Below are 15,238 nucleotides of genomic sequence, written 5' to 3' on the forward strand. Positions count from 1 at the left end.
CAAAATAGATGGCATCATGAGAAAAGAAGATTATGTGCAATACTGAAGCAACATCTCAAGACCTCAGCCAGGAAGTTAAATCTTGGGTGGAAATGGGTCTTTAAAATGGACAATGACCCGAAGCATACAGCAAAAATGGTCACAAAGTGGCTTAACCCCTTCACCCCAAGGGTGGTTTGCACGTTCATGACCGAGCCAATTTTTACAATTCTGACCACTGTCCCTTTATGAGGTTATAACTCTGGAACGCTTCAACGGATCTAGGCGATTCTGAGATTGTTTTCTCGTGACATATTGTACTTCACTTTAGTGGTAAAAATTTTTCGCTATAACTTGCGTTTATTTATGAAAAAAACAGAAATATGGCAAAAATTTTGAAAATTTTGCAATTTTCAAACTTTGAATTTGTATGCCCTTAAAACAGAGAAATATGTGACACAAAATAGTTGCTAAATAACATTTCCCACATGTCTACTTTACATCAGCACAATTTTGGAAACAACATTTTTTTTTGTTAGGAAGTTATAAGGGTTAAAATTTGACAAGCGATTTCTAATTTTTACAACAAAACCATTTTTTTTTAGGGACCACCTCACATTTGAAGTCACTTTGAGGGGTCTATATGGCAGAAAATAGCCAAAAGTGATACCATTCTAAAAACTGCACCCCAGAAGCTACTCAAAACTACATTCAAGAAGATTATTAACCCTTCAGGTGCTTCACAGGAGCAGAAGCAACGTGGAAGGAAAAAATGAACATTTAACTTTTTAGTCACAAAAATAATATTTTAGCAACAATTTTTTTATTTTCCCAAGGGTAACAGGAGAAATGGGACCCCAAAAGTTGTTGTCAAATTTGTCCTGAGTACGCTGATACCCAATATATGGGGGGGAACCACTGTTTGAGCACATGGCAGGGCTCAGAAGGGAAGGAGCCCCGTTTGACTTTTTCAACCTAAAATTGGCTGGAATTGAGATCGGACGCCATGTCGCGTTTGACGAGTGTCTGATGTGCCTAAACAGTGGAAACCCCCCACAAGTGACCCCATTTTGGAAACTAGACCCCCTAAGGAACTTATCTAGATGTGTGGTGACCACTTTGAACCCCCAAGGGCTTCACAGAAGTTTATAACACCCGGGCGTGAAAATAAAAAATCATATTTTTTCCACAAACATGATCATTTAGTCCCCAATAATTTGTTTTCCCAAGGGTAACAGGAGAAATTGGACCCCAAAGGTTCTTGTCAAATTTGTCCTGAGTACGCTGATACCCAATATGTGTGGGGGAACCACTGTTTGGGCACATGGCAGGGCTCAGAAGGGAAGGAGCCCCGTTTGACTTTTTCAACCTAAAATTGGCTGGAATTGAGATCGGACGCCATGTTGCGTTTGACGAGCGTCTGATGTGCCTAAACAGTGGAAACCCCCCACAAGTGACCCCATTTTGGAAACTAGACCCCCTAAGGAACTTATCTAGATGTGTGGTGACCACTTTGAACCCCCAAGGGCTTCACTAAAGATTATAATGCCCAGGCGTGAAAATATAAAATCCTGTTTTGTTCCCACATAAATGATCATTTAGTCCCCAATTTTTAATTTTCCCAAGAGTAACAGGAGAAATTGGACCCAAAAGTTGTTGTCCAATTTGTTCTGAGTACCCTGATACCCCACATGTGGGAGAAAACTACTGTTTGGGCACACGTCAGGGCTCGAAAGGGAAGTAATGACGTTTTGGAAAGCAGACTTTGATGGAATGGTCTGCGGGCGTCATGTTCTATTTGCAGACCCCTTGATGTTCCTAAACAGTAGAAACCCCCCATAAGTGACCCCATTTTGGAAACTAGACCCCCTAAGGAACTTATCTAGATGTGTGGTGAGCACTTTGAACCCCCAAGTGTTTCACTAAAGATTATAATGCCCAGGCGTGAAAATATAAAATCCTGTTTTGTTCCCACATAAATGATCATTTAGTCACCAATTTTTAATTTTCCCAAGAGTAACAGGAGAAATTGGACCCCAAAAGTCGTTGTCCAATTTGTCCTGGGTACTCTGGTACCCCACATGTGGGAAAAAACTGTTTAGGCACACGTTGGGGCTCGAAAGGGAAGTAGTGTTGTTTTGGAATGCAGACTTTGATGGTCTGCTGGCATCATGTTCCATTTGCAGAGTCCCTGATGTGCCTAAACAGGAAAAAACCCCACATATGACATCATTTTGGATACTAGACCCCCAATGAACAAATCTAGATGTGCCCCCAACTAATCTAATGTAAATTAGTAGTGCATGGAGGTGTGGTACAATTTGAAGCAATCCTTCATGCACAGGCCAGGTTTTTCGGGGCAGGTGTCGCACTGGTAAATGGTGTCCCTGCGTATTCCTTTTTTGTAACACACTCGACACCTTTTTTGCGGCTTACCTTTTTTTTGGGTTGGCGGGACCACCCCCGGAAAATGCTGTCCTGGGACAATACGAGCACCTTCAGTTCCTGAAGTACTGGGGCCCGCTCCTTCCTGAGCGCCAAACATCATGGCCTTAACCACTACCTCCTGGAAATGAAGGTACGACGTATCGCTGGGGCATGCACATTGTGACAGCAGGAATGCGTTGAGTATTGCCATTTGGACGATGTGCACGGCCAGCTTTTTGTACCACACCTTGGCCTTCCTTAATGCATTGTACGGTTGGAGGAGTTGATCGCAGAGATCAACTCCCCCCATTTTTTTTTGTACCCCACTACAGATGTCGGTTTGAGGACCTGTGTAGAGGTACCCCGTACAGTGCAGAGGGTACTGCCATCACCGTGTATGGTGGTCAAGAGATGGACATCTCTCTTGTCCTTGTACTTGACCACCAGCAGGTGGTCGCTACATTGGGCTCTGCTCTCACCTTTTCGGAGCATCTGCCCAAGCAGCGTCTTCGGGAGGCCTCTCTGATTTTTGCGGACAGTACCGCAGGCTGCGGTACGTCGCTCAGAGAGGGATTTGTAGAGTGGGATGCTGGTATAAAGTTATCAGTGTAGAGGTGATAACCTTTATCCAGCAGTGGGTGCACCAAATCCCACACAATTTTCCCACTCACTCCCAGGAAAGGAGGACACTCAGGGGGTTCAATCCGGGTGTCCTTCCCTTCGTAAACTCTAAACTTGTGGGTGTACCCTGAGGTACTCTCACACAACTTATAGAGTTTGATTCCGTACCTGGCCCTCTTACTGGGCAGGTATTGACGGAATCGCAGCCTTCCCTTGAAGTGAACCAAGGACTCATCCACGCAGATGTCCCTTTGGGGCACGTACACTTCAGCAAACTTTTTGTTGAAGTGTTCGATGACCGGCCGAACTTTGAACAGACGGTCAAAGTTGGGGTCATCTTGTGCAGGACACTCTGCATTATCAGTATAATGCAGAAACTTGTGGATGGCCTCAAAACGCGTCCGGGCCATGACCATTCGGAACACTGGAGTGTTGTATAAAATATCAACACTCCAATATTGCCGAATTTCCGGACCCGAGGAGGAAGATGAGGAGGGGGAAGAGGAAGAAGAAGAGGATGAAGAATCCGAAAAATAAAGAAAAGTCGGATCGTCATCCAAATCGCTATCAGTTTCGGAGGCAAGTATAGCATATGCCTCCTCCATTGTATAGCGCTGTTGGGATGAATTTGATGACATTTTTGTGTAAATATGGTGCTTGGGTGTACACTTTATTGAAAACTGTATGTGTACGTGAGGGGGGGGGAGTGATTGGTGTAAACTTTCTGTAAAGAAAAAGCTGTGGAAAAAAGTCTAAAACAGCAGGCCCTAGCTGATAAGTGTCACTTATCAAAACTAGGCTGCTGGATGTGCGCTCGGGGTGGCGCAAGGGGGGGGGGTTGAAAAAAAAAAAAAAAAGGAAAACGGCAAACTCTGATAAGTGAACTGTGTCACTTATCCAAGTTTCGCAGCTGCGGGATGTGTGTACGGAGGGGCTAAGGAAAAAAGCGAGCTCAAGTGTTGATCGGTGAACTGCGTCACCAATCAACGCTCGGCGGCTGCGCACGGAGGTGGCGCAAAAGTGGGGTGGAGGGGGGTAAAAATAGGGGGAAGGGGGATGGGGGGATTGGGGTGGATGAAGAGAGATTGGGCAGGGGATCAGGGATCAATTAACACTTACAATTGTAGTTTTCTTTCTTCTTCTTTCTTCTGCAGGGATTGTGATGCTACAAGCTGTGGCACCACAATACCCAGCACAGGAGCTCTTGCTGCGTCCGACCTCTCTGCAGGAATCCTCAGCTAGAGTGAGGACCCCTGCAGACAGGTCAGGCAGGTCAGGGGGCAGGTCACAGAACGGTCACATCGCTGCTGTGACATGTCATTGGTGGGATCGAATGATTACATCGATCCCACCAATCCCTGATCTGCCTGGTGACCATGGCAACTGCCTAGAATCGGAGCTCACAGCTGGAGTGGTCATCATCACAAATCCCTGATCTCAAACCTATTGAAATTTTATGGGCAAAGCTGAAAAGACAGGTGCAAGCAAACCTGGATCAGTAACACTAGTTTTGTCAGGGTGAATGGGCCCAAATTCCGACCAACTATTGTGAGAAGCTTGTGGAAGGATATCCCAAACGTTTGACCCAAGTCATTCAGCTTGAGGGCAATGGCACCAAATACTAATGAAATGTATGAAAACTTTTGACTTTGCAGTACGCAATAAAAATGGCTTAAAACATTCTCTCATTATTCTGGTATTTGGCAAATATTAATAATTATGGTAATCCTAATTGACCTAAAATGTGACATTTCATGTCAGATATTGGGAATGTATATTTTTATATAGCATATGTAAACTTCTGGTTTCCACTGTATATATTTGCTGTGTTTTTGTTCCATTTCTAAAAAAAATAAATAAAATAATGGGGTCACTTGTGGGGGGTTTCCACTGTTTAGACACATCAGGGGCTCTGTGAACACAACACGTTGTGGGTTATCTGTTCCAGCCAATTTTGCTCTCCAAAAGTCAAATGGTGCTCCTTCCCTTCTGAGCACTGCTGTGCACCCAAACAGTAGTGTTCCACCACATATGGGGTACTGGCTGTCAGGAAAACCCAAACTTTTTGCCTCAGTTTCAGTTAGGAATTTGCAGCTCTCTGGTGCCCCCTTTACCCTCAGGTCAGTCAGGGATATGCATCTAGGATAAGTAGTCACCGGAAAGGCTGCCTTGTCACATGCTCGCTATCGGGCACTCTTCAGTGAGAGCGGTATGTGTATCACCAGTCCCAGTCCGGCTATACACACATAAACCTCTGATCCGCCACTGCCAGGGTCCAGATAACACCAGGATGCTACGCTGCTACCATTCCCTCGTTTGATACCAAAGCCTATATTGGGTCAGGAACCAACCCAAGGCTGCAGGATTTTGCACGGAGTATGTGTCGGTGTGATCATACAGCAAAAAGAACGAAACTAGTAAATTTTACTCCAGAAAATATCGGCAGTGTTTACAAAAGTACAAAAGATATTACAAAAGAGAGACAAAATACAATAAACCCCAATCCCCACAGTTTTAGGAGTGCCTTAAAAACGCATTTGTTCAGACTGGCCTATCGCCTTAACACATTAACCTAAATATCCCTGTGTGGCTCATTTCAAAATTTTTTACCATAACCAGGTTCCTCGCATCATGTTCTCACATGCCTTTTGCATTTAATAGCCCTCTGTGTCTGTACTGTTACATATTTAGACTGTTAACTGGTTCATGCAGCAACAGGAACACCCGATTCTTATACTAGGAATGGTCCAAACAATAAAATCAATTGTTACCATCCACCTTTCATGTCTCCCCTTTTTCCTTATAGATTGTAAGCTTGCGAGCAGGGCCCTCATTCCTCTTGGTATCTGTTTTGATCTATGTGTTTATTGCTATGCTATGCTTTTGCCTGTAGAAGTCCCCTCTATAATGTAAAGTGCTGCGGAATATGTTGGCGCTACAGAAATAAAAGGGATTAAAATATAACACTCACTCTATCTCAGTCACAGGTATGATGTCTCCGGCATCTGACGCCTCCCATAATGTGCGTTTCAGTTTTATGCTTTGCCTACAAACCTAGAAAATCCTCCCTTGCTACCTCACTGGTGGGCTGTGTTCAAGGGGTACACCTCTTTTGGAAAAATATTAAAACACTTCTATTTTCCATATCTTTGGCTGGAAAGCTCACAGGATGTCGATAGGAGCATTATATTTTTCCCTGCGAATTTACAGTGGGGAAAAAAAGTATTTAGTCAGCCACCAATTGTGCAAGTTCTCCCACTTAAAAAGATGAGAGAGGCCTGTAATTGACAACATAGGTAGACCACAACTATGAGAGTCAAAATTAGAAAACAAATCCAAAAAATCACCTTGTCTGATTTTGCAAGATTTATTTTGCAAATTATGGTGGAAAATAAGACCTGTAACTTTTTCTTTAAGAGGATCCTCTGTCCTCCACTCATTACCTGTAGTAATGGCACCAGTTTGAACTTGTTATCCGTATAAAAGATGCCTGTTCACAACCTCCCTCAGTCACACCGCAAACTCCACTATGGTGAAGACCAAAGAGCTGTCGAAGAACACCAGAAACAAAATTGTAGCCCTACACCAGGCTGGGAAGACTGTATCTGCAATAGGCAAGCAGCTTGGTGTGGTAAAATCAACTGTGGGAGCAATAACAAGAAAATGGAAGACATACAAGACCACTGATAACCTCCTTCGATCTGGGGCTCCACGCAAGATCTCACCCTGTGGGGTCAAAATGATGTGCATAGAGGTGGGACCACATTAACAAAGGCTACCATCATTAACACACTACGCTACCAGAGACTCAGATCCTGCAGTGCCAAACATGTCCCCCTGCTTAAGCCAGTACATGTCCAGGCCCATCTGAAGTTTGCTAGAGAGCATTTGGATTATCCAGAGGAGTATTGGGAGAATGTCATATGGTTTGATGAAACCAAAGTAGAACTGTTTGATAGAAACAAAACTTGTTGTGTTTGTAGGAGACAGAATGCTGAGTTGCATCCAAAGAACACCATACCTACTGTGAAGCATGGTGGTGGCAACATCATGCTTTGGAGCTGTTTCTCTGCAAAGGGACCTGGTTTACTGATCCGTGTACATGAAAGAATGAATGGGGCCATGTATTGTGAGATTTTGAGTGCAAACCTCCTTCCATCAGAAAGGGCATAAAAGATGAAACCTGGATGGGTCTTTGAGCATGATAATGATCCCAAGCACAATGCCAGGACAATAAAGGAGTGGCTTCGTAAGAAGGATATGAAGGTCCTGGCGTGGCCTAGCCAGTCTCCAGATATCAACCCCATAGAAAACCTTTGGAGGGATTTGAAAGTCTGTGTTGCCCAGTGACAGGCCCAAAACATCACTGCCCTAGAGGAGATCTGCATGGAGGAACGGGCCAAGCAGCAGGGTGTGCCAACCTTGCAAAGACTTACAGAAAACGTTTGACATCTGTCATTGCCAACAAAGAATATATAACAAAATATTGAAATGGACTTTTGTTCATGACCAAATTCTTATTTTCCACCATAATTTACAAAATAAATCTTGCCAAATCAGACAAGTTGATTTTCTGGATTTGTTTTCTCATTTTGACTCCCATAGTTGTGGTCTACCTATGATGTCAATTACAGGCCTCTCATCTTTTTAAGTGGGAGAACTTGCACAATTGGTGGCTGACTAAATATTTTTTTTCCCCACTGTACCTTTCTTTTGAGACCAAACACGGCATGTCTGCGGGTTACTGGGTGGCAGAAACTCATTTCCCAGGTTTCTGAAGGCCCTCAAGGCCGCACAACATTGCCATGCGTAGCTCTACGTGTCCCGGTCCTAGAAAGTGAAGCATGATAGATTTTAAAAATGAGGCTCAGATCATTAATGTACAAAGTGGCTTGGTGCCTAAGGGAGTAATTTAATCAGGCAAATTTATGTACAACAGCCTCATCTTTCTTTGCCCTGACAACTGAACTGCTGTTGGGGCATCCTTGCTAACTTTAGATAGTCAGCATGTTCCGATGACATCTGCTGTGTTTTCACTAAGTGCAAATATGCATGCACTTTGTGCATAAGCAGACTAATGCACTTTTTTTTAAATAATGTTTTTAGCCTGTGTTTTCATGCAACATATTTACTGTGGACCACCTGCAGTGGAGCTTCTACAGTAGTATTTACTGATGTGGATATTACTGTGAGATTATGTATGGGGGCTGCACATTTTGTTGTCTGCATTGCACATACATCTCTGCAACATTAATTGACAAGCTACAGTTCCCAAGCTTGCATCTCTTGCCAATTTAGGCTATGGATATTTTTCTCAACGAGCATGAAATTTCTAAAAATGTTATGTACTACACTTGCACTGTAAAACACAGCAGGAAAGTTTGCTGCATCTTTGGTACATGGGAATGTAGCCTCAACTCCTTCACGACATGCGCCGTACTAGTACGGCGCATGTTGTGTCTCCCCTTTGATGTGGGCTCCGGCGCAATTTTGAGCAGCTAACATAAGCCCAGAACAGCTGCAGGTGGATTCACGATCCACCCACGGCTGTTAACCCGTAAAATGGCGCTGTCAAACTCTGTATAGAGGAGGTGGCGAGAATCCCAGAAGGTCTTTGTAAACACAGAAAGGCTGATCTAGCCTGCAATGGTAACTGGATGATTCCAAGAGGAGAGCCTTGGTCAGTCTGAGGTAGAAACCGGAGTGCCCAGAAGGATCCAGGAGAGGGAACTACCAGTAGAGGATTCTGAGGAGACAGAGGTATTAGTATAATGCAAACTACAGCCTTCAGAACGCAGAGTGTGGCCTGAGTGGGAGGCAGATATCCCACAGAAAGAACACATTGTTCAGGCACCTCCATCAAGAGGAGGATGCCTTTTATGCACAGAACATCACAGCACAAACAGCCCTAATAGAGAACACGTGCCCGGCTGTTTTAAGTATGTGCAGGAAGCGAGGCGCCCTCCTAAGAGCATTACCAGGAGATCTGCCAAGAGGATGCAGGTTCTTAGCAGAGAAAGGAGCAGCTGATTGTCTGGAGCCACGGACAGGGTGAGTAGTTGCAGTGGAGCTGCGAGATAGGCGCTAGTCTCCCTGCGCAGCGGAGACCGGGGCGGCGGCTGAAGGCATGACAAGTGGCATGCTTTACACCTGTCTAAAAGATGCTTGGCATTGAGAACCGTAATCTTAGCCTTTTGTAGACATGCTCAATCATGGAAACCCAATTCCTGAACTGTGGACACACAGTTCCTCTCCTACTCCTACCAACAAGCAGTTTGGAATTCTGTAACCTGTGACAGTTGGCAGCCTCACTTTGTACCACTGTGTTGTCTACTTGTTTGACATTGACAATGATGATGGCACATACAGCTAGCTGTCTGGAACTAATTGAGCAGAACAGTATTTTCACAGAAGTTGCTTGTGGCATCCTTGCATAGTGACATATTTAACCCCTTCTACAAGAAGCCTAGACCATTTTTTTCAATTCTGACCACTGTTACTTTATGAGGTCATAACTGTGGAACACTTCTATGGATCCCACTAATTCTGAGACTGTTTTTTGTGACATATTGTACTTCATGATAGTGGTAAAATTTCTTTGACATGTTTATGTGTGAAAAAAATATGAAAATTTTGAAAATTTAGCAATTTTCAAAATTTTTATGCCCTTAAATCAGAGAGTCATATCACACATAATAGTTAATAAATACCATATTTCATATGTCTACTTTACATCATCATAATTTTTGAAACTTTTTTTGTTAGGAAGTTAAATGGTTTAAAAGTTGACCAGCGAGTTCTTATTTTTACAACAAAATATACAAATCTATTTTTTAGGGACCACATCACATTTGAAGTGACTTTGAGAGGACTATATGACAGAAAATACATAAAAGTGGTATCATTCTAAAAATTGCACCCCTCAAGGTGCCCAAAACCACATTCAAGAAGATTATTAACCCTTCAGGTGTTTCACAGGAATTAATGGAGTGTGGAAGGAAAAAATAAACATTTAACTTTTTTCAAAAACATTTTCTTTACGCCTAATTTTTTTATTTTCACAAGGGTAACAGGAGAAAATTGACCATACAATTTGTTGCGCAATTTCTTCTGAGCATGCCGATATCCTATATCCACATTTAGGGATAAGAATTGTTTGGGTACACAGCAGGGCTTGGAAGGGAAGGAGCGCCATTTGACTTTTTGAATGTAAAATTTGTTGGAATAACATGATGGGGAAGACAACATTTTTATTGATATCATTTTATGATAGATCATAGAATCATAGAATCGTAGAGTTGGAAGGGACCTCCTGGGCCATCTGGTCCAACCCCCTGCTCAAAGCAGGATTCGCTAAATCATCCCAGTCAGATGTCTGTCCAGCCTCTGTTTGAAGACTTCCATTGAAGGAGAACTCACCACTTCTCGTGGCAGCCTGTTCCACTCATTGATCACTCTGTCAAAAAGTTTTTTCTAATATCTAATCTGTGTCTCCCCCATTCAGTTTCATCCCATTGCTTCTAGTCTTTCCTTGTGCAAATGAGAATAAAGTTGATCCTTCTACAATGTGACAGCCCTTTAGATATTTGTAGACAGCTATTAAGTCTCCTCTCAGTCTTCTCTTTTGCAAACTAAACATTCCCAAATCCTGCAACCTTTCCTCATAAGACAGGGTTTGCAGACCGGTCACCATTCTGGTCGCTCTTTTCTGAACTTGCTCCAGTTTGTTGATGTCTTTTTTAAAATGTGGTGCCCAAAACTGGACACAATATTCCAGATGAGGTCTGACCAAAGAGGAGTAGAGGGAAATAATGACTTCACGTGATCTAGACTGTATGCTTCTGTTAATACATCCTAGAATTGCATTTGCCTTTTTTGCTGCTGCATCACACTGTTGACTCATATTCAGTCTGTGATCTATTAGTATACCGAAGTCTTTTTCACATGTGCTGTCACTTAGCCCTATTCCTCCCATTCTATATCTGCTTTTTTCATTTTTATTGCCCAGATGTAGTACTTTGCATTTCTCCCTGTTAAAAACCATTCTGTTAGTTGCTGCCCACTTCTCCAGTTTATTTAAATCTTTTTGAATCCTCTCTCTCTCTTCTCTAGTATTAGCTATCCCTCCTAGCTTTGTGTCATCAGCAAATTTAATCAGTTTACCCTCAATTCCTTCATCTAAATCGTTGATAAAGATGTTGAACATTACAGGGCCCAGGACAGAGCCCTGTGGTACCCCACTTGAGACATTCTTCCAACTGGATGTGCAGCCATTTACGACCACTCTTTGGGTCCGATCACTAAGCCAGTTATGAATCCACCTAACAGTTGCCTTGTCCATTCCATACTTAGTCATTTTTTCAATAAGGATTGTATGAGAGACTTTGTCAAATGCTTTGCTGAAGTCAAGATATACTATATCTACAGCATTTCCTTGATCCACCCAATCAGTGATACCATCATAGAAGGAAATTAAGTTAGTCTGACATGACTTATTAGTTACAAACCCATGCTGACTCTGTTTAATCACTTCATTCTTATCCAGGTATTGACATACATGTCGTTTAATAATTTGCTCAAAGATCTTTCCTGGTATAGAAGTCAGACTCACCGGCCTATAGTTGCCTGGGTCCACCTTCTTCCCCTTTTTGAAGATAGGAACAACATTTGCTCTTCTCCAGTCTTCTGGCACTTCTCCTGTTCTCCAAGAATTTTCAAAGATTATGGAGAGGGGTTCAAAAATTTCTTCTGCTATCTCCTTCATTACTCTGGGGTGTAATTCATCTGGACCTGGAGACTTGAATTCATTTAGGTTAGCTAAGTGTTTCCTCACTATCTTTCTGTTTATAGATATCCTGGATTCTTCTATTCCCTTAATAGGACAGTGAATAACAGTTGATGTTACATTTCCTTTCTGAGAGAAAACAGATGCAAAATAGGAATTTAAAAGTTCAGCCTTCTCAACATCCTGTCTTACCATTTCATCATTTTCATCCTGTAAAAATCCTATAGCATCTTTGACTTTTCTTTTACTTTTGACATATCCCCAAAATCCTTTATTATTGCTTTTGACATCTCTTGCAAGCCTCAATTCATTTTCAGCTTTAGATAATCTGATTTGTGCCCTGCAGGTTCTGCAGACAGCATTATATTCTTCTTTAGATATGCCTCCCTCTTTCCATTTTATAAACATTTTTTTCTTCCTTTTTAGCATGTGCTTAAGTTCTGTGTTCATCCATCCTGGTTTCCTTAAATGCTTCCTATTCTTCCCTCTTTTCGGAATTGTTAACAACTGTGCTTTGAGAATTTCATTTGTCAAGATTTCCCATCCTTCCTGGACATTTTTGTCTTTAAGGATATCGAGATATAGATATGACATTTTGATCGCTTGTTACAACATTTTTTGAGGTATCAAAAAAACAAAAAAAAATTAATTTTAACATTCTTTAATTTTTTCCATTTAAGGTGTTTACCCATCGTATTAATTGCTTTTATTTTGATTGGACATATGTGTATTTTTTTTCTTAGCTTTATTTGTAATAGGGAAAAAAGGGAGTGATTTGAACTTTTATGTTTTTTATTTTTTTCAGAATTTTTATAACTTTTTATATTTTTTACTATATTTGTTAGTCCCTTTAGGGGACTATAACCTGAGATCATCTGATTGCTTGTGCATGTGTTATAGACAGCAATTCCACAGAATTGCTGAATACAGTTAAAATCACGTTCTTCTTGGAAGCCCGGCCACAAGCTGGGTTTCAAAGTAGCTTCACAATGACAAACATGGAAGTCTTCAACATACCAGCTGTCATAGCAACCCATTGGCAACCCAAGATCACGTCAGGGGAGCACAGATGGACGCATTGCATGACACGCGATCTGCAGCCATGTTGTTAATGCCGCTATCCGCAATTGTTAGTGCGACTGTAAGGCCGGGATCATACATGCGAAGAATATGGCCGAGTATCGCATGTTAATACCCGGCACTGCTGCCGGCACTCAGGAGTGGAGTATGCAGCTGCATAGAGATACATGGAGACGCACGCTCCGCTCCTGAATGCCGGCGGCAGTGCCGGGTATTAACATGTGAGACTCAGCCGTATGCCTCACATGTGTGATCCCGGCCTAACACACAGCCATGGCTTGCAGAGTATGAGGCAAGCTCAGTGAGTATGCTCCATACACCCACCACCAACTGTCGGCACTGATAACAGCTAATGGGTGGGGGGTGTCGAGTCATCAATGTAAAATAGGTGGAGAACCACTTTAAGGAATAATAAAAAGTAGACATATTTAGGTACCAATATTCCTATGCTTATGATTATAGTCACAGAATATGGTGGTCCACCTTTTCCTTCCCCCAAACCCTTTTCCCTCGCACACCTGCATAGAGCTCAATTATGTCCATATAATCTACAATAAAGGGCTTTAAGGCTGTGTGCACACGTAGATTTTGGTCCTGCGGATTTTTCCGCGCGGATTTGTAAAAATCCGCAGGTAAAATCTCAGGTCAAAAAACCTGCGGTTAACCTGTGGATTAGCCTGCGGTTTAGCCCTGCGGTTTCACACCTCAATAATGGAGAAGGTGTGAAACCGCAGCGGAATCTGCATAAAGAATTGACATGCTGCGGATTTGAACCCGCAGCAAATACGTGTGTAAAAATTCACATCATGTGTACAGCGTTTTTCAGTTTACCATTGAAAACAACGGTACTGTACAACGCACTTAAATCTGCTGCGGACCCGCATCTCCTGAAACGCTGCGGATCCGCAGCAGAATCCGCACCATGTGCACATAGCCTTAGCTACAAGGGTTTGGTGAGTGCTGCTTTTTGCTTTTCAACAAATTGCAACCTCGTTAAGGCTCTCTACAAACTACTATATCAAGGTGTGGATTAATTAAATATTATGTTATATCTTATCTATATATGTAACATCATTATTGTTTTTTTAAATTATGACATGTGATATTACTTACCTTAATACTATTTTTAAATAAAAAGCTTGGTGTTGAAAAACCTCTTTTTTTATCCAAAGGTTCACTGAAGATAACTATTTGTTCAAACAAAAAGACCCGTCTTTCTTTGCAGTGTAGGCCTGCATCTTGAATACGGACAAGAAATAAATCTTGAAGGAGCAGCTTTCCTTGAGCTACAATTTTGCCCTGCTTGAATAGAAAGAAGAGTTAATTGTAAATTGACACAAATCACTACTATTAGGCTATGTGCACACGTTGCGGAATTGCCACAGAAATTTCCGCGGGAATTCCGGAATTCCATTCCGCATGAAATATGCGAGAAAACCGCATTTTAATTTCCTATTACCCGTGGAAAAATTAGCGATTTGCAAGCGCAATTAGCTTGCAGAATGCTAGCGTTTTCCAAGCGATCTGAAGCATCGCTTGGAAAACTGATTGACAGGTTGACAGCATCAGTAGTAAAAAGATCTAATGTTAGAAATAATAAAAAAAAATAAAAAATCGTGTTTCTCTCACCTTCCGACGTCCCGCGCAGCGCTCCTGATCATCGCGATGCTACCGGCAGGTCCCGTTCCCAGTGATGGATTGCGCCAATGACCTTTGATGACGTCGCAGTATTGCGAGACCGCTACGGTATGGTGAGACTGGGACATCAAAGGTCATTGGCGCAATGCATCACTGGGAATGGGACCTGCCGGGAGCGTCGCTGAGGCCTGCTGACGCTGCGAGGGACATCGGAAGGTGGCAATATGATGATTTTTTTTATTTTAATTCTATTTTTTACAGTGATATGGTTCCCAGAGCCTGGAGGAGAATCTCCTCTCCCCCAGACCATGGGTACCATCCGCAAATGTTCTGCTTACTTTTTGCATGGTGGGGATTTGAAACTTCAGGACTGGTGAGCATATCCCTATTGTAAGCCCATTTACCCCATCCCCTTTCTCCCTCCCTCTTTTATGTCCTTAAGTGGTAGTTACCAGGAGCTTGTCAGGGGGTAGGTGCTGCTGCTAGGGGTCCTACTCGTCCAGCTGTTCCCTCGGCCTTAGTAGGTCAGGGTTAGACTGGCAGTGGGCTATGACAGCTGAGGAGAATGTGGCCACTCATTCCTGGGCTCATAATTTAGCTCAGTCTGTGTTTCCAGGACGCTGCTTACTGTTGTGGAATGAATGCCGGTGACTACTACCACCCTGGGAACGCTAATCGCTGCTGTAAGTGGGTCAGATCCTCCAGGCA

At 42.7% G+C, this 15,238-nt stretch overlaps 1 protein-coding gene across 1 annotated transcript in view; it reads right to left on the reverse strand.

The window, feature by feature from the left end:
• Window positions 1-15,238, reverse strand: part of TRIO (trio Rho guanine nucleotide exchange factor) — a 2,342,529-nt gene that overhangs the window by 175,129 nt on the left and 2,152,162 nt on the right. The window contains 1 exon segment of the mRNA XM_073555735.1: window positions 14,006-14,191. Within this exon segment, the coding sequence (XP_073411836.1) occupies window positions 14,006-14,191 (186 nt within the window).

Source organism: Dendrobates tinctorius, unplaced genomic scaffold (genome assembly GCF_039654945.1).
Source record: "Dendrobates tinctorius isolate UK_male_01 unplaced genomic scaffold, ASM3965494v1 ptg000229l, whole genome shotgun sequence".
Classification (NCBI taxonomy): Eukaryota; Metazoa; Chordata; class Amphibia; order Anura; family Dendrobatidae; genus Dendrobates; species Dendrobates tinctorius.